Below are 25,576 nucleotides of genomic sequence, written 5' to 3' on the forward strand. Positions count from 1 at the left end.
ATAATGGCTCCACATGAAGAACTATTTAATGTTTTAAATCCTGAACTGTGGAGACCATCCTATATCACATCTCAGAAGTTTCAGCAAAAAAAAAAAAAAAAAGTTGTAAAAGTCATAAAAGTTAAAAGCAGATACTTAAAGAAATTTGAAATCCTACAATAGCACCAACATACTATCCTGCAACTTTGATGAGATCGCATGATTATAAATTTTTCATCACAGATTCTTACAAATGAAGCTAATAATGCTCTCTCAGTCATGGTCATAACTTCAGTGTTATGCCTAAACAAATTCCAAAACTAGAAATTATGATAAACAAAGCATCTACAGTCTTCCACCTTCAATAGACAATAACATTTGTTCAGACATAGCAAGCATGCTAAACAAATTTAAACCACCTAAAAATAATATACCACAGAATGGTATAGCCACTTTAAAAAGTAATATAGGAATAAAAATACTGTGATTACTAAAGCTGATAAGGGTAATGCCACAATTATCATAAATCAAGAGGATTACAACAACAAAAAATGCAAGATCTCCTAGGTGACAGTTCTACTTAGCAAATTATTGATTGAGACCCCCACTATTTCCAAAAAAAAAAAAGTCTAAATTATTGAAAAAAGTGACTTCATCGCCAAAGAAATCAACAAAATAAAACCTGTTCATATTAAACCACCTGGTATTTATGGAGTACCTAAACTCCACAAATCTGATATTCCCCTAAGCCCAATAGCTGATAGCATAGACAGTCCCTACTTATAAACTTGCTCAACAGTTAGCTAAGTTACTTCTCCCCACCTCCCCCTTTACTAGCAAAACTCTACTTTTATAAAAAATTCTGTTCATTTCAAATCATGTCCTTAAAATCACATCCTTAAAAATTCAGACCTAATGGTTAGTTTTGATGTCACTTCTTTATTTGCTAATGTACCACTAATAACTGATACACACTCTTGATTTAATAAAGTCTAATTTCCCCAATATCATCAAATTATTCAAATTTACTATGTATGAAGGTTACTTTATATGTTAAAGAAAAATGTACAAACAGATTAATAGTACTGATATTGGTTCCCCTCCCCCTTGAGCTTACTTCTACATAGAACACTTCAAAAACAAAGGACTTCCCACAACTACATACAAGCCCTTAATGTGGTTATGCATTGTTGATGATGTGTTTGCCATATGACCCCATGGGCAAGACACTTGGATTCTTTTGTTATCTACCTAAACAGCCAGCACCCCAAAATTCACTTCACAGAACAAAAAGAATCTAATAACTGCTTTCCTTTTCTCGACACATTAGTCACCTGCCTTTCAGATGGTTCACTATCTTTTTCCATTCCATTTTTCCAGCCAATACATGGAAAGATATCTATACAATCACATTATCATCATCCAGCTAGGGCAATTTGTTCTAATGATGCAGCTCTGTCCACAGAACTTCTTTGCCATACTTTCCTGGTCAATGAATGCACCTCCTACAAAATAGATAAACTACTATGTGGCCCTCTTACTTCCTCCCTCCTCAAACACACAAAAACATACATCACTATTCCTATTCCGTGTCTGAGGTATATCAGAAATGATAACCAAAGTACTAATAAAATATGACCTTCACAACACATTCAAACCACATGTTAAATTAGCAACTTAGATCTGCTCTCCTAAGGATAAACTCCATCTCATAGCATATCCTGGAGTATATGTAGTTCCCTCTGACTTGGCCTACTATGGACAGACAGGAAAATCTGTTAACTCCACCTTGAAGAACATAAAAAAATACATTGGCTATCATTATTATGGCAAGTCTGGACTTGCAGACCATGCTTTGGTCAATGTTTACTCAGGATTAGATGCCAATGTGCTAAATAGAAGTTGTTACAGGTCAAAAATGTTATCGTTAGAGTCAGCCATGGCTATTAAGCATTCTCCTAACCTCATCAAGTATGGATGAATTAATTTGCCAAAGATTTGGAAGACTGTTGTCTTAAGATCAACTCCTACATAACTGTAATATTTTTTTTACAACATTAGAGGGTGCCAAATTAGGACTTGAGATCTTTTGTTCATTATAATTTTAATCTTTTCACTTACTCATTGTTGCATGTAAACTGTTACATGTTGTTTTATGCTCTGAAGATGCTAGTTTGAAATCCAATGAAATGTAAGTCAGTTAATAAACATCTTTTTTATAATTTAGTTAATTTTGTGTTGTAATAGCATTAAAATAAATTATGAATAACATTCAACACTCAACAGCCAACTAAAGATATCTATTAGATATCCTTAGTTGGCTGGCTAGAAACAGTCTTGATGAATTTTCAATGCATAAGAAAAATGTCATTGCACTGCAACTACATATTACACTACAAAACCAAAATGTATGTCATCAAACAGCAACAGAAATTTGTTGTGAAGAAACTGTGAATAAATGTCATTTGTAAGACGCTTCAAAAACAAATGGATCAAAGAACTAATTGCAAATGATGCCATATACACAATGAACGAAAGTGATATTGAAAACTGTTTATTGAAGTGGCATGAATTCGTTACTGACTGTATATAAGAACTGAAGTATTGACATTGTTGTGGATGAACTGTTCATTACAGAACGAGATGTACCAATGTAACTGTCATTGCACCAATTACAAAATGCCATCCACTGAGCAAAATCCCAACCAACATTTGAGGTGCTGAATGATATTATGGCAAGTCTGCACTGGCGGACCACACTTTGGACACCTCTTCACACAAGATTAGATGGAGAAAGGTAATGTACTACATAGAAGCTTTTACAAGTAAGAAAGGTTATTTTTAGAGTCAGCCATGGCTATGAAGCATTCTCCTAACCTGAACAAGTATGGCTGCATTAATATGCCAAAAATTTGGGAAACTGTTATAGTAAGATCAACTCCTACAGAGCTATAATACTTCTTTTTTTCTTTTTTACAACATTAGTAGGCACAAAATATGCTTTTATGGTGATGTAAACAATTTTCACTAATTTGGAGCAAAAATTATTTCAAATGAGCAAAGTTAAACTTAAGAATATATTAGTGTAACTGGATGAAATTATTCTTTTGTCAGAAAAAAACTAAGAATCAAGCTAAATTTGACACACTATTAATTTTTTTTTTTTTAAACTAATTGCTAAACTATATTCTTTTTCTTTCAAAGAAATTACTTATATTTGTGATTTTCTTTTTTCATTATAATGCATATTATAAGCTAGAATCCTGCAAGTGATACATTTAAATCATCATAGAACATTAAGTTACAAAAGAAAAACAAGCATTTTTTAAATTTAATTTTTATTTATTTATTTCTGCAAAAGATTTTCACACAGCTCATATAAGCATGATAAAGTCAGTATAAAGCTGGAGCATAACAAGCATAATAATAGACAAGACATATTTATATGCATTCACGAAAAAGGACTTTAAAACTCTTACCGCTGATTCTGTAATTTATCAGCTTGTTTTGTAACAACCCTTATTCGTGGTATACGGTAGTCAAATGGAATTACAAGAATCCTATCACCACCTTTTGTGGGATTAAACTCCTAAAAATTTATAATTTTTAACACAGTAAATAAATAAATAAATTTGATAATTGCATTTTAATATTTAATATATAATTTTAAAGTAACAAAAATAATGAAAAGCTCAATAGTTTAAAATTTAACCCCACCCACATATATATATTATTATTATTATTCAGGCCTCCATGGAGTCAAAAGACTCATCGCAGGAGGTCCTTCCTAGGAAACACAAAGTTTATCAAGACTCATCGTGGGAGGTCCCTTCTAGGAAACACAAAGTCTATCATACCACTCCTTAAACTCATTGACCATTCTTGCTCTTACCACTCTATCAGGGAATGCATTCCATGGTTCAACCACCCACCATGCAAAAAAACCACTCCTCACCCTCTTGCTCACAGTTTCCTTCCATAACTTACAGGGATGGTCCCTTGTCATCACTCCTTCCCACTGTTCAACCAAGCTAAAGAACTTCCCAGTGTCAACCCTGTAACCATCTCTCAACAGTTTAAAAGTCTCAATCATATCACCTCTCCATCTTCTATCCACCAAACTCTGCAGTCCATATTCCCTCAGCAGATCCTCATAATTAACATTGTATAATCCTGAACAATGTTAATTATGAGGATCTGTATTGTACCCTTTCCACAGTTAATTTATCCCCTTCAAATCATGGGGACCAAATCTCAGAACAATAGTCTAAGTGTGGTCTGATCAGGGTCTTATACAACGGAATGATAACTCTTTTATCTCTGCAGGTCAGCATCCTTCTCATTATTGTGGCAATCCTCTGTGGTACCTTCACCACCTTTGCAATATGTCCCCTGAATTTCAGGTTTCTATCAATCATCAACCCCAGATCTCTTATCTCCCCTACTTCCCCAAGTATAGCTCCTCCAATAGAGTATGCAACGTCCCATCGATGTGTTCCAAACGTCAAGACCTTACATTTTGCTGCATTAAACAGACACCCTCCATTCATTTGCCCATCTGTCTAGCTTATTCAAATCCTCTTGCAGGGCTACCACATCTGCACTATTACTAATAACCCTTCCCAGCTTCACATCATCCACAAACAACTGAATATCCCCCTGCAATCCACTGACAATGTCACTGATATAAAGGTTAAACAATATAGGTCCTGCACTGAGCCCTGTGGGACCACACTTGTAACCCTCTGCCTCCTTGAAACTGCCCCACCATACACAAATCTTTGATACCTATCGGATGGACAATCCTCAACCCAGTTGACCAACCTGACATCCAAATCCCATGTGCTGCAACTTAAATATCAGTTTATCATGTGGCACCCTGTCAGATGTGTTTGCTAAGTCCAAGAAAATGGCAGTATATGCTTTTCCCTCATCTACTGCTCTTGTAACTTTATTATAAAAGGCTAGCATATTACTAAAACAACAGTGCCCCTTAACAAATCCATGTTGACTCTAACAGATAACATTACCCTTATCTGCCCAATGCTGTATATGGTCCCCCACTAATTTCACCAAGATCTTAACTACTGATGACACACAAACTGGCCTATAATTAGACACTTCCAGTCTGCTACCACCCTTATGCAATGGCACTATCTTACCTTCCATTCCCAGGGTATCTTTCCTGTAGCCAGACTTTCATTGAAAAGCCAGGTCAAAGGAGCTGACAGTTCTTTAGCACATGCAAAACTCATGGTGAAATACCATCCAGTCTCACAGCTTTACTGACATCCAGAGTACTCAGTATTTGGAACCCACTCTCCTTCTGCACCTCGAACCTGCCCTATCCCTATAGTATTAAAATTTATTCCTCGAGGATGAAATGTTCCAATAAAGTGTTCATTGACCAATTCCACTATGTCCTCTGGATCAGTCACACTATTCCCATTTTTATCCTCCAATGTCATTCTTTCACAATCATTTCTCCTCCTACTGGCCACATAGCTAAAAAATTCCCTAGGATTTTCTTTGGATCTTAGGGCCACACAATCTCTTCTCATATTCCAGTTTTGCCTTCCTTACCATACTAGTCACTCTCCTAGCCTGTGTCTTATATTCTTCATGCATCTGCTCTTCATCTGTTTCCTTATATCTCTTCCATAGCTTCTTCTTCAGATGCAGTTCCTGTTTAATATTTTTTTTCATCCACCTTACTCCAAATTGTGTCCTCTTCACTTGTGGAATACAGTTTACTATTGCAGCTAACAAATATTCTTTCACAATTTCCCAAGCACTAATGATATCCCAGCCTTCCAATTCCTCCCTCCATGAAACTTCCCCAAGTTGATGTCTAAGACTATTATAATCACCTGCCTTATAATTCCACATACGTTCCTGTCTCTTTGATATCCCTGCATGTCTATTCATCTTCCAATTCAAAATCACATGGTCGCTCTCTCCAACTGGTGGGAGAAATGTCATCCCAGTTATTATCAACTCGTCTGATGCTATGACTAAATCCAAAACTCTTGAACCTCTTGTTCCCTCTATTACATGTTGTCTAAGACATTTGTCCCTCAAGAATTCTAGAAATTCCATTCCCTTATTGCTAAATGTATCTTCCTCTCCCCAATTTATACTGCTGTAGTTAAAATCTCCCATAACAACAATCATTCTTCTTGCACTTGCCAAGCTCAACTGTCTAAGCATCTTCTGGTCCCTGCCCTCTGTGCTCCTTGGTTTGTAGCAACACCCGACTAAATATCATGTCTTGCCCACCTCTACCTCACACCATATGCTTTCAAAATCATTAGTGTCACTGCCTTCCAAAGCCTCTACTCTTAGAGGACATAAGTCATCACTTGTCATAAGCAGTACTCGACCACCATGCTTTCTCTTCCTATCCTGCCGAAAAATGTTATACCCTGCTACTTCTATTCCTGTATAATATATATATATATATATTTTTTTTTTTATGGGACTTATCATCAAAGGTTTATATAAACCTTTGGTGATAGTACATTAGTAGCATGGGAGGGCTAAGGATTTTTTTTCTATTTTTGTTAATTTTATATTTTTTTTGCATTTTTATTTATTTTTTTTACATAGTCTGGAAACCCTGCTTTAGAAACTAACATGAAACTTTTTCAGGCTGCTTCAGGTCTCCAATAAGTGGTACAGTAATCTCCCATTGGACAATAACTCAACTACCACCTAAAGACATTCAAACATCCATGCCCATGGTGGAATTTGAACCTACAGCCTGTTGGTTGAAGAGCAGATACACTTGGCCATCCATCCAGGATATGAAGGGAAAATCTCATTTCAAGGAAAATATGGAAGCAAAGACAATTTGGGAGGGTAGAGACATGACACATGATTTATTTATTAATTGTTCAAATTATGTTTATGCATTATAAGTTATTAACAAAAAACAAGTACCAATGTATGCTATGCATTTCTCTTTTATCTTGTTTTGCTCACTAGGTTGGCCAAGTGGGTAATATACTTGTTCTCCAACCAACATGTTGCAGAATCGAATCCCATTGTGGGGAAGAAATGCTTATGAATGATTGGATTTGAATTTTGTTATAGGAGTGATGTTAGCTTGGTCCACCTTTGCTACGAGTTGCCCGGTATTGTACTACCTTACCCCAGTCCTGAAGATATTTTCAGTCACAAACTTTGTTTGCTCACACTTGGATAAAGGATTAAACTAAATTTATTATAGTCTAACCAGGTGAAAAATAAACTTTCAACATCTTTATCTAAATCCAGAGTAACTTAATAAAAAGGTGGCACACCTTTTGGCAACTCCTATAAGTAAAGATGACCTTGCCATTGCTTCTGCCTGGTATCTCCACTTCTGGGCCTGGTTCCCACTGAAGAGACCTCAATAAAAGTCAAAACTAGTCTGGGTAGTGGCCCTTCCCTTAATGCATAACATTATACATATCCGCAAGGAGATGTGTTTTGCATTATGGGAGATACTGAGATAGGAGTGATGTTAGCTTGGTCCACCATTGCTACGAGTTGCCTGGTGTTGTACTACCTTACCCTAGTCCTGAAGATATTTTCAGGTGCAAACTTTCTTTGCTCACACTTGGATAAAGGATTAAACTATATTAATTATAGTCTAACCAAGTGAAAAATAAACTTTCAACATAATTACTTGGTATCTTTAATTTATATTTAATTCATAACAGAAAGTTCATCTTAGATATGTAGGCTGCATCAACAGAGGGTGCATTCTCTAGTTGGGTTAGCAGCTTACAGGAGAATGTTAAATCCAAATGTTCAAAGAAACCAAAGTTTGAAAGTCCAGATGTCCATATGGAACTGACCAGGAATAGAATAAGGAAGGAAAAACTAGAAGAGGAAATACTAAGAACAGCTACAATGTAAGATCACTGAAGGAGAAGAAGAGCTAACTGAAGAACATGAAAATCATATCATTAAAATTTGTGCAGTATTGAGACAAAAGTAAAAAAAAAAAACAAAAGGCAAAGGAATAAAGCAAATCGGCAATTACATATTAATATACAGCACAGGTGAAAAACATGAAAGGGAAACTAGAGAAGTTAGAATAGTGCATAAAGATATAAGAGGCCAGGTATAAGAATATAATTATACATTAAGCAGAATACCAGATTTAAAACTAATGAAAGATGACAAAATTATTAAATGCTACTAGTGTATATAATCCCAAGGAAGGTAAACCCAAAACTAGAAACTGAAGAATTTTATGAAGATCTACAAAATGTGATTGACAAAATAAATAAATAATAGATAAAAAAAAAAAAAAAATATATATATATATATATATATGAAAGAAATTTATGACAGAAAGAATGTGGCTATTCTAGGTATATGCCAAAGATTTAATGAAAAAATAAATAAATGAAAATGGAATAAATCTGTTACATTCTTTGATCATAAAATACAAGAGAATAACATGCAGGAACACAAGAGGACAAAAATCTGTAATGAATTATATATAACAGAGAAATCATATCAGAAACTATAAAAGGCATCAAAAACTAAAGTAAAATGCAATATATATAGAGAACAACAAAACATATGCTAAAATAACTCCAAAAAGAAAGTATAAGATACTATGCTAGAAGAGACTGTTATATGCATATTAGATTTTTAAAAAAAAGGAAAAAATAAACTAACAGCAGAATAAAAATGGACGACTTCTAAAGATACTGCATATAAAGCAGCACACAAAGCATTAAGAGAAAAAATAATTAAATCAAAAACTAACTGAAGACAAACACATAGAATAAAAAGATAAAAAGCTTAGCTTAGATAAAAGAAGAACCACTTGAGTTAGAAAAAGTGCCATCACAAACTTGAAATGTGGAAAGGCAGCTGGATTAGATGACATTCAACCAGAAATCATTAAATATGGAGGTATAAAAGTTCTGCTGTGGTTTACTGCATAATTTAGAGGGCCTGGGCAGAAGAAAAAAAGAATGAATTCCAGATGATTGGAGTTCAGCTTTCATAGCTCCTATCTATAAAAAAACAAGGAATAAAGCTGAATGTGAGAATTAAAGAGAAATTTCTCTACTAAGTGTTCCAAGTAAGATTTATGGAATGAATATTTGAAAAGAAGTTGAGAAAAATTGTGGAAGAAAAACTTGGAGAAGAACAGGTTGGTTTCAGGCCAAATTGAGTTCATCATCATCATCATCAAATTCCTGCCATGTACCCTCAAGGGGTGTACAGGATATGACAGTACTACATGAAAAAATTACATCATTACTAACTTCCTATCTACAATTTTCCTCCAAATCAGTCTGTTACTTGTCAAGATTCCAACATTATCAGATCTTATATTTCTATCGTCTAAGGCACTTTGTACCGTATCAATCCACCTATATCTTGGTCTTCCTCTGGGTCGTTTTCCTGCCAACCTGGCAGAGAACACTTGTTTTGCTAATCTTTCCTCTCCCATTCTATTTAAGTGACCATACCATCTGAGATTAGCTCTGCTAACACATTCCTGGATGCTGACAATGTCAAGTTCTTTCCTAATATCCTCATTTTTAATATGATATTGCCATTGATGCCATCTGTTCACGCCTCTAATCTTTCTCAGGACTCTCATATCTGCGGTCTCTAGTCTTTGGTCAAGTGTTTTACTTCTGACCCAGCTCTCAGATCCATAAGTTAAAATTGGTTTGAACACAGTCTTGTATACAGCTAATTTAGTGTTCCGACTAATTTCTTTCTTATTCCATATGAATTTATTCAATTGACTTCCCACGATACCAGCTTTGCTGATTCTGTTGTCTATTTCTATATTTAGTTTACCATCTTCAGTAAAAATTGTGCCTAAGTAGCTGAAATGTTTTACTTGTTCCACAGGTTCTCCATTCACAACACAGTTGACATTTTCAATGATTCTGCCTATTTTCATTGTCTTTGTCTTTTTATTGCTGACCTTCATACCATATCTATTACAACAGCTATTCAATTTAGTCAGAGAATCTTGCAGACTTGTAGCGGATTTATTTAGAAGTATAACATCATCCGCATAAAGCAAAGAGCTGACATTAACATCTCCAATTTTGATATCAGGTTTAATACCACATTCCTTTATAATGTGATCCATATAGATAATGAATAACAGAGGGGATAATGTACATCCTTGTCTCACACCAGATTTAACATTAAACCATCTTCCTGTACTTCCTTCAATTCTAACTGCTGACTCACAACTCAAATAAAGACTAAGTATTGCTTGATATAATGCCCCATTGACACAAATTGAGTTTGTCAAAGTAAATTTCCACTTTATGACTAACGGCTGCAAAACCATTTGTAAAGTCTTGTTTTTTTTTTTTTTTCATTTGTATAATGCTATCTTGATTTAATGATCACTATCCCATCCCTTATCTTATCATATATGTTGGCCTCTGTCTGCCATCTTTAACCCTTATATATCCCTAAATCGTCTGCCTAACATATATGATCTTATTGCTTATCTGACAATTTCTAAATTTTCAGCTCCCAGAAAATACCTATTCTCTGATCTCTATAAGTCATCCACATTCGCTCAGACAAATTTATTTCCAGCGCCAGCCTGGGCTTTAAGGACAGAGTCAAACTCAGTCTAAGGATGGTTATAGAGCATCAGATGCTACTAATATAATTTGCTTAAAATCAGAAGTGTAGGTTTTCCTTTTGTCTGTTTGCAGTCATGCCCACCTTTCCTTTCTTATTTAGGATATCCCCGCGCACGTATATGATCACCAGGTTCGTATTTTTATGAAGGGTGTAGGTCAGTCAACATGGTTAGAAAAGCAAGCATGGAAGGTAACAAACAAATTTAATGAATTCATAATTAATTACAATACAAAGACAAAATTTATATTTATGCTAGATTAAAACTCTTACGTTTCTCTCACTTTCTCATTCTTAGATAACCATGGATTTCTTAATCTCTACAATATTATTCCTTTAACTTATCAAATATTTAGTTTACAACTTAATAGGAGCCAGCTAAGTATTTGGCACATTATTAATCTCCCTCAAGTCGGTCATGACAGAATTTCCAGTAAATTAATAGTTCTCAGAATTCAGTCTAATGGTATAAAGTCATTCACACATATAATAATTCTTCATGCTTATCCTTGTCATAAATTCGAGTTACACTTTCTTCCGTTTCTGTTAGTCAAGCTCTCTAAAGGACTAGAATATGTAAAAGTACTTATCTACACTATCTTAGGTTCTTTCAGGATTTTCTCCGTCCTTTCTTCTTACGAAGTTCTGGTTGCCTTGGCTCTGTTGCCACGTGGGAATCATGTGCTCTCCCTGGATCGTGTGTTCGGTTTCTTTACTAAGGATTTAAGTCGATGCTATTCCTTACCGACAGCCTACATTCAAGGTTTGCCGTGTTCTGTGGCGGTGCCATACTGGGATTTCTCGGAGATCAGCTCTTAAGGATAAGAACTGAATCACGATGACCACTCGAAGCAGACGGTGAGAATACAGGAACAAACAAAACGGGGGGGGTTCAATTCTGTGTTGCAGGTTTTATACGCTCCCCAAGAGTGCCACCTTTCTGAGTTTGATCTCTCCTTTTGCCCTTCTGATTCGTCCCCGACTGGGTGACTTCACCAATCCTCATACGGGGCTTTCCGATTCCGGGAATGCATGCGTCTTGATGTTTTCTTAGAGGTAGCACCCACGGAAGCTTACGTTGCTATTGTAGTATTGGGCGACCTTTGCCCCTTCTTACCAAATTATTGGCATTCTTTCACGTGTAGAAATTCACTGATAATTACTCTCATGTGAGCACTTTTTGTTGACTTACAGTTACATTAAGGTATAAATACACTAACTACAATACAAACAGTTCTTATTCTAATTTGCCAGTTGTTATTTCTTTTAAGACATAGTTAAATTGTACCAAATGATAAGTATACTCATTTAATGGATATCTTCTGTTAGACTCTGGAAAGGTGACCTCATTTAGAGTGAGGTCGCCGTTTCAGATCTAACACCATGCAAAGATGACAAGGATCTGTACTTACGTTCTGTAGATCTCAAAAAGGAATATGACAAGGTGCCCAGAGAAAACTTCTTAAAACACACAGTTATATGAGGTAAATGGAATGCAATCCACATAGATGATGTGCATCTTTGTGTTACCCGTGATTTTATATCAACCATTTTCCTGCATTTCCTTCAGTTCTAACTGCAGACTTACAACTTAAATATAGATTGTGTATTACTTTGTAAGTCAGCAGTTAGAACTGAAGGAAATGCAAGAAGTGGGTCAATATAAAATCACAGGTAACACAAAGATGCACATCATCTATGTAGATTGCATTATGAAAGAAAGTAGCATTAAACCTCATATTAGAATTGAAGATATAATTAGCTCTTTGCTTTATGCAGATGATGTTGTACACTAAACACATCCAGTGCAAGTCTCCTGGATTCTCTAACTAAATTGCAATAACAGCTGGAATAAATTTGGCATGAAAATCAGCAATAAAAAAGACCAAAACCTTGAAAATAGGCAGGAACACACGACAGTTTAGCTGCATTCTCAATGGAGAACCTATAGAACAAGTAAAATATTTCGGCTATTCAAGTACAGGTTTTAGTGAAAACGGCAATTAAATTAAATGATATAGACAACAGTCTGAGTATGGTGGATAACTGGTATGGTGGAGAGCCAGTTGAACAAATATATATGGAATAAGAGAGAAATTAGCCAAAACACAAAAATAGCAGTATACAAGGCAGTTGACATTTTTTTTATCACTAGATGTCATTAAAAATGATGAATCTGCCGACCCCATGGAGGATGCATTAATAACAATATGGTCTGGCAATGGGCTCATCTTTATTGCTTCCATTTGAGGAAGTAACTATAGCACAGGTGACCTTAAAATATGTCTGGTTGATATACGATGATCACATGTTTATTATTTGGAAACATATACCCACAAAAACCTTGAAGAATTTGTATATTTAATGAATAATCAATATCCAAAAATCAAATTCACATTACAAGTAATAAAAATGACAGAAAATTACCGTTACTGGATATCCTTATGAACAAAAACATCTCCATAAGAACAGCCTTCAAGCCAGTTTACACCTTATGAACTTCTATGTTTCCCTAATGACAAAGTTCCATTTTATAAACATCTTGGAGTATACAAGTTTCCGTGTTCTTGTGGAAAGATGTAAGTCAAACTGGGAGAAGTTTTGAAATCTGTAACAAAGAATATATATGTAATGTTGAAAACAAAAGGTGGAAAAAAAAAGTGGACTCTCACATCATACATCCTCAAAGAACATCACATGATAAATTAACAAGCATCCTCCATGCCTTACTTAGAAAAGAATTACTTCGATGGATTGTTTAAGAAGTATTTTGAGGTCATTTTTTCAAAAGGCACACTAAATAGAAACAAGGAATGATCCTTCACGACATTTGGAAATCGTGAATTGAATATCTGTAACATTCAAGACCTCAGTTATGATAGCAGTCACATACAGAGTTTATAAAACAATGTAGACTCTGCACATAACATGCCTAATGATATGCATGATTGAACTATCATTCCTGCCTTTTTGATTTACAGAAATAGTGGCTGTTGGAAAATGTTTAGTTTTTTGTTGATTTTTTACTTAAGTTACTAAACAACCTCCTGAAGAGGCTGTCAGCCATATAGACAGTGAGACATGTCAAGGAAGTACATCTAATATTATTTTTAATAACATCTAGTTCTATTAAAAAATGTCATATGCCTTGTATACTGCTATTTTGGTTACTTTTTATCTTATTCCATATAAATTAGTTCGACTGGCTCCCAACCGTATTAGTTTTGCTCATTCTGTTATCTATTTCCCAATATAATTCACTAAAATCTTCACTAAAAACTGTACCTAAATAGCTGAAATATTTTACTAGTTTTATAGATTCTCAATTGAGAATGCAGCTAAAATTTTCTATGTTACTGCCTATTTTCAAAGTTTTAGATTTTTTATTGCTGATTTTCATGTCAAATTTGTTACAGCTGTTATGCAATTTAATTAGAGAATCCTGGAGACCTATACTGGATGTGTTTAGGAGTACAACATCATCTGCATAAAGCAAAGAGCTAAGTTTGATATATATTTGATTCTAGTATGAAGTTTAATGCCACTTTTTTTTCATAATGCAATCCACACAGATGATGAATAAAAGTGGATATAATGTGCATCTTTGTGTTACCCTGATTTTACATCAACCATTTTCTTGCATTTCCTTCAATTCTAACTGCTGACTTACAACTTAAATATAGACTGTGTATTACTCTATATATATTGAAAGTTTATTTTTCACTTGGCATTAGCAAGGTCATCTCTACCTATAGGAGTTGCCAAACTGTGTGCCACCTTTTTATTAAATTACTCTGGATTTAGAGAAAGATGTTGAAAGTTTATTTTTTACTTGGTTAGACTATAATAAATTTAGTTTAATCCTTTATCCAAGTGTGAGCAAACAAAGTTTGTGCCTGAAAGTATCTTCAGGACTGGGGACAGATGACCTGTCTTCAGGACAGATGACCTTGGTAATGCTTCTGCCTGTATCTCCACTTGGGCCTGGCTCTCACTGAAGAGACCTCAACAAATGTCGAAACTAGTCTGGGTAGTGGCCCTTCCCTTAATGCATAACATTATACATATCCGCAAGGAGATCTGTTTTGCACTATGGGAGATACTGAGATACGAGTGATGTTAGCTTGCTCCACCTTTGCAACGAGTTGCCCGGTGTTGTACCACAAACTTTGTTTGCTCACACTTGGATAAAGGATTAAACTAAATTTAATATACTCTATATATATTATTCCATTTACTCCATATAACTGTAGTGTTTTAGGGTTTTCTCTGGATACTTTGTTGTATACCTTTTCCAGATCTATGAAATTTAAATTCAGATCCTTGTCATATTCACATGATTTCTCAGCTATTTGTTATGAAGTGAAAATCTGATGTTAACAAGTTCAATTTAACCTGAACCCAGCCTGTTCATTTTTCAAGTTTCTCTTTCACAATTTTTCTCAACTTATTTTCAAGTACATTTGCATAAATCTTACCGCCTCTCCAATTTACTCTAGTTGGTTATTATGTAATCTATTTTGGATGAGCTTTCTAAGGTGTTTTATGCTGTTTTATGAATTTCTTTGTTCGTAAAATTCTCGTTATCTGTAAAAAATAAAAAAAATATTACTCACACAGAGAGAACTTCAGCAGCTTAGTTGGTTTTGATGATTCCCCTTTGGTTGGAAAGAACTGGATTTAAATCCCATCTGGGACATTAAGAACCTTTATCAGGACTTTTTAATTGAAGGTGAATCAGTCAAAACAAAAGAATCAAACTAGCCAGAAGAAGAAGATATGCAACAGTCATAATACATTATACAAATAAGAATAACTGCTCTATCAGAGCATTAATTATGTTTCAAAGCAGCCAAGTTACTTGAGCATACTAATAGGCCTGTCAAATCCCAATAACATATAAAGAGAAAATGGGATTTTCTGCAGTCCAACTACCCAAGCAGTGAGGTCATCTCATCTTTCTTGATGACTTTAATATTAACAAGTCCAACTGGCTTCCCTTTTTCAATTCCATTCATCAACCTTTCTTAACTAGCTTCCTTCCAGTTGTAGAGATCCCATCTTATTTTTTATTTATTTATTTTATTTTATTTCATAACTCAGACCTTGCAAAAAGCATTCTCTCCTGATAGCGAAGAAGTTCTCAGAGAGTCTTGATCTTTGTCCTCTGTCATAATGCTGTAAATGAAATATAATGCTGGGCATTAATTATGCTTGGAGATTAAGTGAGATGATCTCTTTCTTTTCTTAGTGAAATCCTAAACGTGTGTTTCAGTCAATTTACAGAAATTATTTGAGGTTGAAGACCTACCTTCCAGCAAAAATGACATTTCTTCAATGACCCCCCCCCCACACACACACACCAATGCAGAATAAAAAAGTAATTAGCCAAAACACTAAAGTACCAGTATATGAAACAACGTTCAAATGAATTTCAACTTGAATCTAAGCATTGATTTTTGATGCTTTGAAAAGGATGAGTATAATCTATGGTATATACCATAATCTATGGTATGTATTAACTGACCTGGTTGGCCGAGTGGTTAGCATCCCCACTCTCCAGCCAAAAGGCTGTTGGTTAGAATCCACTGTGGGCATGTATGTTTGTGCTTGTCTGGAAAATACTGGTGGTGGACAGTAGATGGTGTTGGTGTAGATAATGCAGTGGAGACGGAGAGTTATAGAATGGGTCCCCTCCCTCGATGAGTCTTTGGACTCCCTGAAGGTGTCATGTAATAATAATAATACCATGCTTAATAGAAATATTTTTGCATTTACTATGCATGTGCAAGAGTGAAAGAGAGTAATTCCAGATTTTTTTTTACCTCATCATCAGGCATTGTTGCAACATAATCTCGCCATCGTCGTTGCAATATTCCAACGATCCTACCAGTGGGCATAGCCATTTCAACTGAATCATCTTTACTATCAGAAATGTCATCTATTATTTAAAAAAAAAAAAAAGTAATATATGATTAAAATAATGTCCAACTTTACTCCGAAAGAGAATTACTATTTTAACACAGCATTATATATACACCTAGAACAAAAATGATATGAAAGCAACTGATATAACTAGAAGAAAGAACATAAGTTACCTTCATAACTCTGCTACTAGTATGTTCTTTCTTCTGGTGTGTGTGTGTGTGTGTGTGTGTGTGTGTGTGTGTGTGTGTGTGTGTGTGTGTGTGTGTGTATATATATATGTGTGTGTGTGTTAAAGATACCAAGCAATTTTATAAACTTGGTTTTAATCCTATTTTCCCAAGTAAGCCAAGTTTGTGCCTGAAGTATTTTCAGGTCTGAGGCAATTCTTGGTAACAGTGGAATAAGCTCTGATCACTTGCCTTAGTATCTCCGATAATACAAAGCACATCTCCTTGTGGACATGTATGATGCTATGCATTAAGGAAAGGCCACTACCTAGACCAGTTTCAACCTTTATTGAGGTCTCATTAGTGGGAGCCAGACCCTGAGGTGGTGATACCAAGGTTGAAGTAATGCAAAACTTATAATTTTTACCTATATGAGTTGCCACAAGGTGCTTTGACCTTATTAAATAAAAATCTCAGGATGAGAGAAAGATGTAGAAAGTTTTTTACCTTTTTACCTTGGGTATACTATACTTTAAAGATGCCAAGCAATTTTATAAACTTGGTTTTAATCCTATTTTCCATTTTCTCTCATCCTGAGATTTTTATTTAATATGCTAGTACTCAATACAGAACTCCCCCTCCCTTGTATGTTGATATATAAATATAACAACATACAAGGGGGGGGGGAGTTCAGATAAACACCTAGAACAAAAATGATATTAAAGCAACTGATATAACTACAAGAAAGAACATAAGTTACCTTCATAACTCTGCTACTAATATGTTCTTTCTTCTGGTATATCAGAAGAAAGAACCCTCATATATATACTTTATTTTTCCACATAGCCACCATTGACAAAATGACAATCAGAAATATCTTTTCTGATATTGTGGCACAAGTTTCTTCACACCCATGTTAAAAAAGTCTGCCATCAGTAAGTTCAACCACCGAGTCAAGCTGTTCTTCACCTTCTTCAAAGTGCTGAGATAGGAGTCACTGTTTCATATGCAGGAACAAAAGGTAGTCACTGGGCACAAGGTCAGGGCTGTAGGATGGGTGGTTGAAAAGTTCCGACCCAAACTTCTCAATTTGCTGAACTGTTCAAGCTTCTGTGCAAACTCGCACATCATCATCAAGCACGAGCACGATCATGGACAACAGCATTCCTCATCTTTTTGTTCTGAATTGCTTGTCTGACTTTCTTCAGCACTTTGCAATACATATCAGTATTAACTGTAGTTCCTCACTGAAGAAAATCAACAAGCAAAATCCCTTTTCAGTCCCAGAAGACAGTGGCCATCACTTTTTTGACTGACTGTGCCCATTTGATTTTTTTTTTTTTTTGCTTTTGGAGATGATGAATAATACCACTATATCGATTGTTGTTTTGACTCAACATCGGTGTAAGAAATTCACATTTTGTCCCCAGTCAAGATACAAGAAAACAGTTCATCTCCTTCATTTTCGTAGTGCTCTAAAAATTTTTTAGCTGATTCCACTCATTGCTGTTTATGCACATTGGTCAGCACTTTTGGGACCCATCTAGCACACAATTTCTTATAACCAAGCTTTTCTGTCATAATTTTATGAATAACTGAGCATGAGACTTCCATGAATTCAAAAGAAAGTTCATAACTGTGAAAAGACAATTCCCGTGAATTTTCGTATTCATTCTTTCCACCTTTCCAGGAGTCACTTAAGGCTTAAAGCCAAATAACTGGGAGGAGATCTTCACATCGCCTTTCAGGAATGTGGAGAACTGACTGGGGGCTTCTGACTTAATGTCCAATCCTCACCTTCCCACGGTGCACCCCATTAGTAGGTATCTACTGGGTAATAAATGAATGAGGATGGGCTGGCAATTTGGGACTTAGCCAACCAAATTTTACTCATTATTAACTTAAACTACCAATGCATATGATGGTACAACATGATGAGATTTCATGCTAACTGGGGCATCAATTGGTTAAACAAGGCCCACTGTTTTCGTCAGGATACCAGGGCAAACAGTGAAAAGTCAGCTACTGGAACAACATCCAAATTGAGATCTAGAAGAAGAAAAATAAACCCAACATCAGTAGAACTGAAAACAGGAATCATCAATATAATGAATATTAATGAAAAGGAAATCAAACTTGCAGAAGAATAGGAAAAGTACCACATGGACATAATTGGCATTGCTGAGACAAAGAAGACAAAAATAGGGGAAATCTTACTAAATAATAAGCAAAGGATGTTATTTTCAGCCAATAATGTCAAGAAAAGGAAGGAGTAGCAATAGCATTCAATACCCAACATGAAGATAAACTTCCTGATTGGAAGGCAATTTCAAGTACAGTTATGGGGTCAAACTTCAAAATGGAGAGATGGATAATGAAACTTATTTATGCCTATGGTCCCACAGAAGATTCTCCCAAGGAAGAAGTAGAAGCATTTTTTGAGTCATTAGAACAGGCAGTTGACATAAAAAAAATGGAAAAAATAGTCTTTTTCCATTTTGAAACTATTCTTTCTGAAACTATTCTGAAACTTTTTTCCACTATTCTGCTATTCACACTGGAATCTGAACAGTAGAATAGGAAATGAATCTCTTTTTTCTAGGAACATTTTGGGAAAATTTGGAGAAAAGGGCAAAACTAATAATAATGGAAAATATTTACTGGACTTCTGCTCAGGACATGGACTAGTCATTACTAACACCATTGCTATAACATATGCTATTGCTATAACATATGTTAGAGGCATTTCAGAAAAAATAGACAGAACACTACACAAATACAACATCAAAACCACCTTTAAACCCCCAACAGAATTAAGACACCTACTCAGTTCTTCCAAGGATCCCCTGCCACACTTAGCCCACCCAGGGGTTTATAAAATAGATTGCACATGTAACATACCATACATAGGGGAAACAGGGAACCATCCCAATCAGAAAGGATGAACACAAACGTCACATAAAATACCTCCATTTTTGAAAAAACCGGCCTTTCTGACCATGCACTCCAAACATACCACAGAATTGATTGGAAAGGTACCAAGTCCCTACACCGCACCAAAACCTGGTTCGTGGGGAAATTCAAGGAGGCATGTGAAATGCTCAAACATGATCCAAATCTGAATAAAAATGATGGTCTAACTATTCCAAGAATGTGGAGGACCCATCTACAACCTTCATAGCAACCATGAAGAAAAATCTCAATACAAGAAGACTTAGTGAAGTTTTTTTTTTTTTTTTCCTGAACATTCAATAGTAACCTGTACTGTACAAATCCAGAAGATAATTGTAATATAACAATATAAACTGTATAATTCCAGAAGAATCCTAGTACGTGAGGACTTTAGCAGAGTTTATTGTAGTTTTTATTTTATTTTTGTTTATTTTTTTTATTTATTTATTTATTTATTTTTATTTTATTTATTTTTTTTTTTTTTCACTAGAGGGCAGGCTAAGAAAAAAGATTAGTTAACAACGTAGATGTAATTTACTTGTATAGAGTGCAACAGCATGTAGCTTGTTCTTATACACATGTATCCTTCTGAAGATGATACATGACCTCAATACAGGGATCAAAACGTAAAGTTATTATTTTATTATTAATCAGTAAAATAATCTTTTCAACATGTGTGTTTTGTGTCCCTAAATTCATAGATATGAATGCTGATCACCGTGTAACCTTAAAAGAAAGAGTTATATTAAAAGATGTTTATCAGAATGCAGTTGAGGCAGTTAGAATAGAAATAGAAATTTGAAAGTATAATTTTATCTCAACTAGACCCTAAACCCACAGTTTGGTGGAGATACGTTGATGATATTTTTATTGTTTGGAAAAATACGGAAAAGTTTTTGCTTGATTTTCTAGGCAAGATTAACTCTTTGCATCAAAAAATTAAATTCACTCTAGACCTTGAGAAAGATAATCAATCACCATTTCTGGACATTTTAATCAAGAAATCAATAGATGGACGTATCAACCTTACAGTTTATCGCAAACCCACCAATACAGGTAGATACTTGCACTTCACTTCTTCACACCATATTTCTCAGAAACTCAGCATTGTACGCATGCTAAAAAATAGAGCCTCTCTCATTACGACAGATGATAAAGACTTCCAAGCTGAACTTTTCTGGATATCAAATGACTTACAAAGAATGGCTATCCTAAGAAATTGATCCACAAGATACTTTTCTGTGATCCCCCACAAAGACAACCTGAAGATATACATTATAATTCTACCATTGGGATTCCATTTGTAGGGACAATTTCTGATAAGATTGCCAGACTCCTCAAGCCACATGGTATAAAGTAGCTTTTAAACCTGCACAGACCATTCGCCAATTTTTACGATCTCCAAAAGACATTCATCCATTTTTTAAATATGCCAGAGTTTACAACATACCCTGCTCGTGTGGCTTGAATTATATTGGCCAGACTTCAAGAAGTTTTGAAATCGGGAAGAAGGAGCACATAGGAGACATCAATAATAATAACAGAGAAGACAAATCGGGGTTAGTCTTTCATTTTACGAGGACTAATCACATTATAGAATGGGATAAAAGCTAAATGCCCTACTCAGAGGACTTTTGTTCCCGAATTATAAAAATAGCCACAATGGTTCTCTGCTCAGAACAAAACCATAATAGAAACCAAGGACTGATTCTACCCGAGATCTGGAAGACCTTTATTAGATCTTTCAACATGCCAGAACTGAATTTTGCCGCCAACTACAAATCGTTCCTACATGATAACTAGCAGATCACACATGTGCTATGCGTGTGATGTACGCGTTCTTCTGTTTTTATAAAAAATACAATTGTATTCGATTTATTTTATGGTTTTAGTGTTAACAGTTTTTAGCATTTAAGTGTTCTTACTATTTTTATACGTCTTTTACCCTGATGAAGCCAGCAGCCACAGTTGGTGAAACCAGTTACATAGACCATATATTTATAACGAACTTGTGTTCTTACAAATTGCCTACCGGTTTAAAAATACAAAGAATCGTTACTATCTGTTAGGTATCTGCTACCTAACAGATACCAACGGTTCTTTGTATTTTTAAACCTTTTTTGCATTTACCTTTTTTTGTACTATGCAAGCCTTGAGAAAGCTAGTCAGTTACTAGCGAAACCGGTAGGCAATTTGTAAGAACACAAGTACGTTATAAATATGTGGTCTATGTAACAATAAGTCTTTATTTTGTAACTTTGTTTTATTATTATTACGGGCGACTCCAGGGAATTCTTAGACTCATCGAGGGAGGCCCTAAACATCATGTCCACACAATTATACGACATTCTCACAGTATCTATCATACCTTGCCTTGAACTCACTCACTGTCATAGCATCCACAACAGACTCTGGCAGCTTATTCCACTCATTTACCACTCTAAAAGTAAAGAACCTAGCTCTAACACCTTTACTAACCACACTCTTGCCCAGCTTCCATAGGTGTCCCTTAGTTCTCCCACCACAAGTCCTGATCTCAAAAATATCCTCTGAATGAAATATCCTATAGGATATTTCATTCAGAAACCCTTTAGAAATTTGAATGTCTCAATCACATCTCCCCTTATCCGCCTATCAACTAATTTCTGCAACCCACAAATCTTCAACCCGTTCCCATAAGGTTCATTCCATAGACCTGCTATCATCTTGGTCACTCGCCTCTGGATCCTCTCCATCTCCTCCCCATCAATAAGAAACCTAGGTGACCAAATCTGGGCACAGTAGTCGAGATGAGGTCTTATCAAGGCTCGGTACAGAGGTACAATAACTTGCTTGTCTCTGCTCGTCAAAGTATTTTTCAACAACCAAGTGAGTTGATGAGCTGATTTAGCCACTTTTGCAATGTGCCCCCTAAACTTCATCTCCCTATCCACCAACACTCCCAAGTCCCTGGCCTCATCAATCTCCTGGAGTACAGTTCCACCAATGTGGTATACTGCTGCTAATCTTTTCACCCCAAAATGCATAACCTTACATTTTGTCACATTAAATTGACATTCATTCTCCTTAGCCCAGAACTCCAATCTATCAAAGTCTTCCTGCAAGATTTTGACATCCTGTGCACTCACAATTGCTCTACCCAACTTTGCATCAGGGATGCTTAAGGGTCAAAGCTGTATAACTGAGAGGAGACCTCCACATAGCCCTTAAAGGAATGCGGAGAACCGACCAGGGCTTCTGACCTAATGTCCAATCCTCACCTTCTCGTGGTGCACCCTGTTGGGTATCTACTTTGATACTGAACGAAGGAGGATGGGCTGGCAATTTGGGATTTAGCCGACCAAATTGTATTCTTATTGGTTAAACCAAAATAAAAAATGATGGTACAACATGACAAAATTTCATGCCGGCAGGGGCGTCGCCCGGTTAAACAAGGACCCCGTTGTTTTCGCCAGGGAACCAGGGCGAACAGCGAAAAGTCAGCTATTGGAACAAATCTGAAAACAAACCCCAACTCAACATCACCAGAGTTAAAGATCGGTACTATCAACATAAGCCTGAATGGCAAAGAAATGAAGCTAGCTGAGGAATTAGATAAGTACCAGATCGACATAATAGGGGTGACTGAAACAAAAAAGACAAAAACTGGTGAGATCTTTCTGAGCAATAAATACAAAATGTTATATTCAGGCAATGACAATCAAGGAAAAGAAGGAGTAGCCATAGTATTCAACACAAAATACGAGGCTAATCTTCTTGAATGGCAGTCAGTCTCAAGTAGAGTGATATGGGCAAATATGAGAATGGGGAACTGGACAATGAGACTTATTTGTGCCTATGGTCCTACAGAAGGTTCTACTAAGGTAGAAGTGGAGGAATTTTTTGACGCTTTAGAAAAAGCAACTGACACAATGAAAAAGGAAAAGTTGGTCCTTGTTGGGGATCTAAATAGCAGAGTAGGAAATGATTGTGAGACATACAAAAATATTTTGGGAAAATTTGGAGAAAAGAGCAAAGCTAATAATAATGGCAAATATCTGTTGGATTTCTGCTCAGGACATGGACTGGTTATTACTAACAACATGTTCCAACATAAAAATGTGCACAAATTCACATGGAGAGAAGAGGCTAAGAATAAGAAAAGTCTCATTGACTATATTATTGTTGATAGTGAAGTTTTCTCCATGGTGCAGAACATCAGAGTGTCCAGAGGATTTGAAATTGGAAGTGATCACTATTTAGTCTTGAGCAGGATAAAATTGAATTTCATATTGAAAAGAATAACATGTAAGAAAGTTTTAAAGTGAATAAAAGTTGAGCAGCTCTCAGAAGTGAACTGTAGACTAAAATACAGAATTATTATTGAAAAGAAAATGAAAGAGTTTGAGAACAGGAATCAAACCTTGGAGATTCAGTGGCAAACTCTGAAGAAAACATTGATTGATTCTGCCAGAGAGGCATGTGGTGAGGTTGTGTGCAAGGATAAAAAAATCAGAACTCCCTGGTGGACACAGGAAGTTAAAGAGGCAGTGAAGGAAAAGAAGAAAGCATATCAAAAGTCCCTGGCAAATAAGTCAGCTTTTACTCTTACAGAATACAGAGACAAATGTAAGAAAGCTAAACAGTGTGTAAAACTAGCTAAACAAAAGTCATGGGAGGACTTTGGCAAGAATATAGAAAATAAATATCAAGAAGGTGGCAAAATATTCTGGAGGTTGTTGAAGAAGCTTAGGAATGGAGGAAAGAGTGCTGCAAAAGGAGTTAGAGATGATAAAGGTGACATGAAAACAGGAGAAAAAGATATCCTTGAAGTATGGAGTAATTACTTTGAAAAACTGCTAAATGAAACAAGCAGTGATGACACCACAGTGGTAAAACACACTGACCAGGCATGCAGGCAGGAATACATATCCATACTTGAAGTAGAAAAAGCCATCAAAGAATTGAAATGTGGAAAGGCAGCAGGAGTAGATGATATTCGACCAGAAATGCTGAAGTATGGTGGTATAAAAGTCTTACAGTGGCTGCACTGCATAGTTCAGAAAGCCTGGACAGAGGGACGAATTCCCGATGATTGGAGTAGAGCTCTCATAGTACCCATATTTAAAAAGGGAAATAAAACTGAATGTGAGAATTACAGAGGTATTTCCCTACTGAGTGTTCCTAGCAAGATCTATGCAAGTATACTTGAGAAAAGGTTGAGAAGAATTGTGGAAGAAAAGCTTGGTGAAGAACAAGCTCGATTCAGGCCAAATAGAGGCTGTCAGGATCAGATCTTCACTTTACGACAAATAGTCGAGAAAGCATGGGAATACAACAAAGATCTGTATTTAAGTTTTGTCGATTTGGAAAAGGCATATGACAAGGTGCCAAGAGAGAAGCTATTCAATACGCTGCAGTTATATGGTGTCAATGGGGCATTATATCAAGCAATACTTAGTCTTTATTTGAGTTATAAGTCAGCAGTTAGAATTGAAGGAAGTACAGGAAGATGGTTTAATGTTAAATATGGTGTGAGACAAGGATGTACATTATCCCCTCTGTTATTCATTATCTATATGGATCACATTATGAAGGAAAGTGGTATTAAACCTGATATCAAAATTGGAGATGTTAATGTCAGCTCTTTGCTTTATGCAGATGATGTTATACTTCTAAATAAATCCGCTACAAGTCTTCAAGATTCTCTGACTAAATTCAATTACTGTTGTAATAGATATGGTATGAAGGTCAGCAATAAAAAGACAAAGACAATGAAAATAGGCAGAATCATTGAAAATGTCAACTGTGTTGTGAATGGAGAACCTGTGGAACAAGTAAAACATTTCAGCTACTTAGGCACGATTTTTTCTGAAGATGGTAAATTAAATATAGAAATAGACAACAGAATCAGCAAAGCTGGTATGGTGGAA

The 25,576-nt window shown here is 35.6% G+C and overlaps 1 protein-coding gene across 5 annotated transcripts in view; it reads right to left on the minus strand.

Annotated features, from left to right (window-relative positions):
* LOC150098127 (DIS3-like exonuclease 1) overlaps nucleotides 1–25,576 on the minus strand; it is a 412,479-nt gene that overhangs the window by 240,625 nt on the left and 146,278 nt on the right. For all 5 annotated transcript variants that reach the window (XM_090406105.1, XM_090406104.1, XM_090406103.1 and 2 more), the window contains exons 8-9: nucleotides 16,443–16,558; nucleotides 3,459–3,568 (exon numbers count right to left, since the gene is read on the minus strand). In XM_090406105.1, coding sequence (XP_090262231.1) covers nucleotides 3,459–3,568; nucleotides 16,443–16,558 — 226 coding nt within the window. The remainder of the gene's footprint in view (nucleotides 1–3,458; nucleotides 3,569–16,442; nucleotides 16,559–25,576) is intronic.

Source organism: Typopeltis vanoorti, chromosome 16, assembly GCF_054136105.1.
Source record: "Typopeltis vanoorti isolate ZY-2024b chromosome 16, IOZ_Tvanoo_1.0, whole genome shotgun sequence".
In the NCBI taxonomy this organism is placed as follows: domain Eukaryota; kingdom Metazoa; phylum Arthropoda; class Arachnida; order Uropygi; family Thelyphonidae; genus Typopeltis; species Typopeltis vanoorti.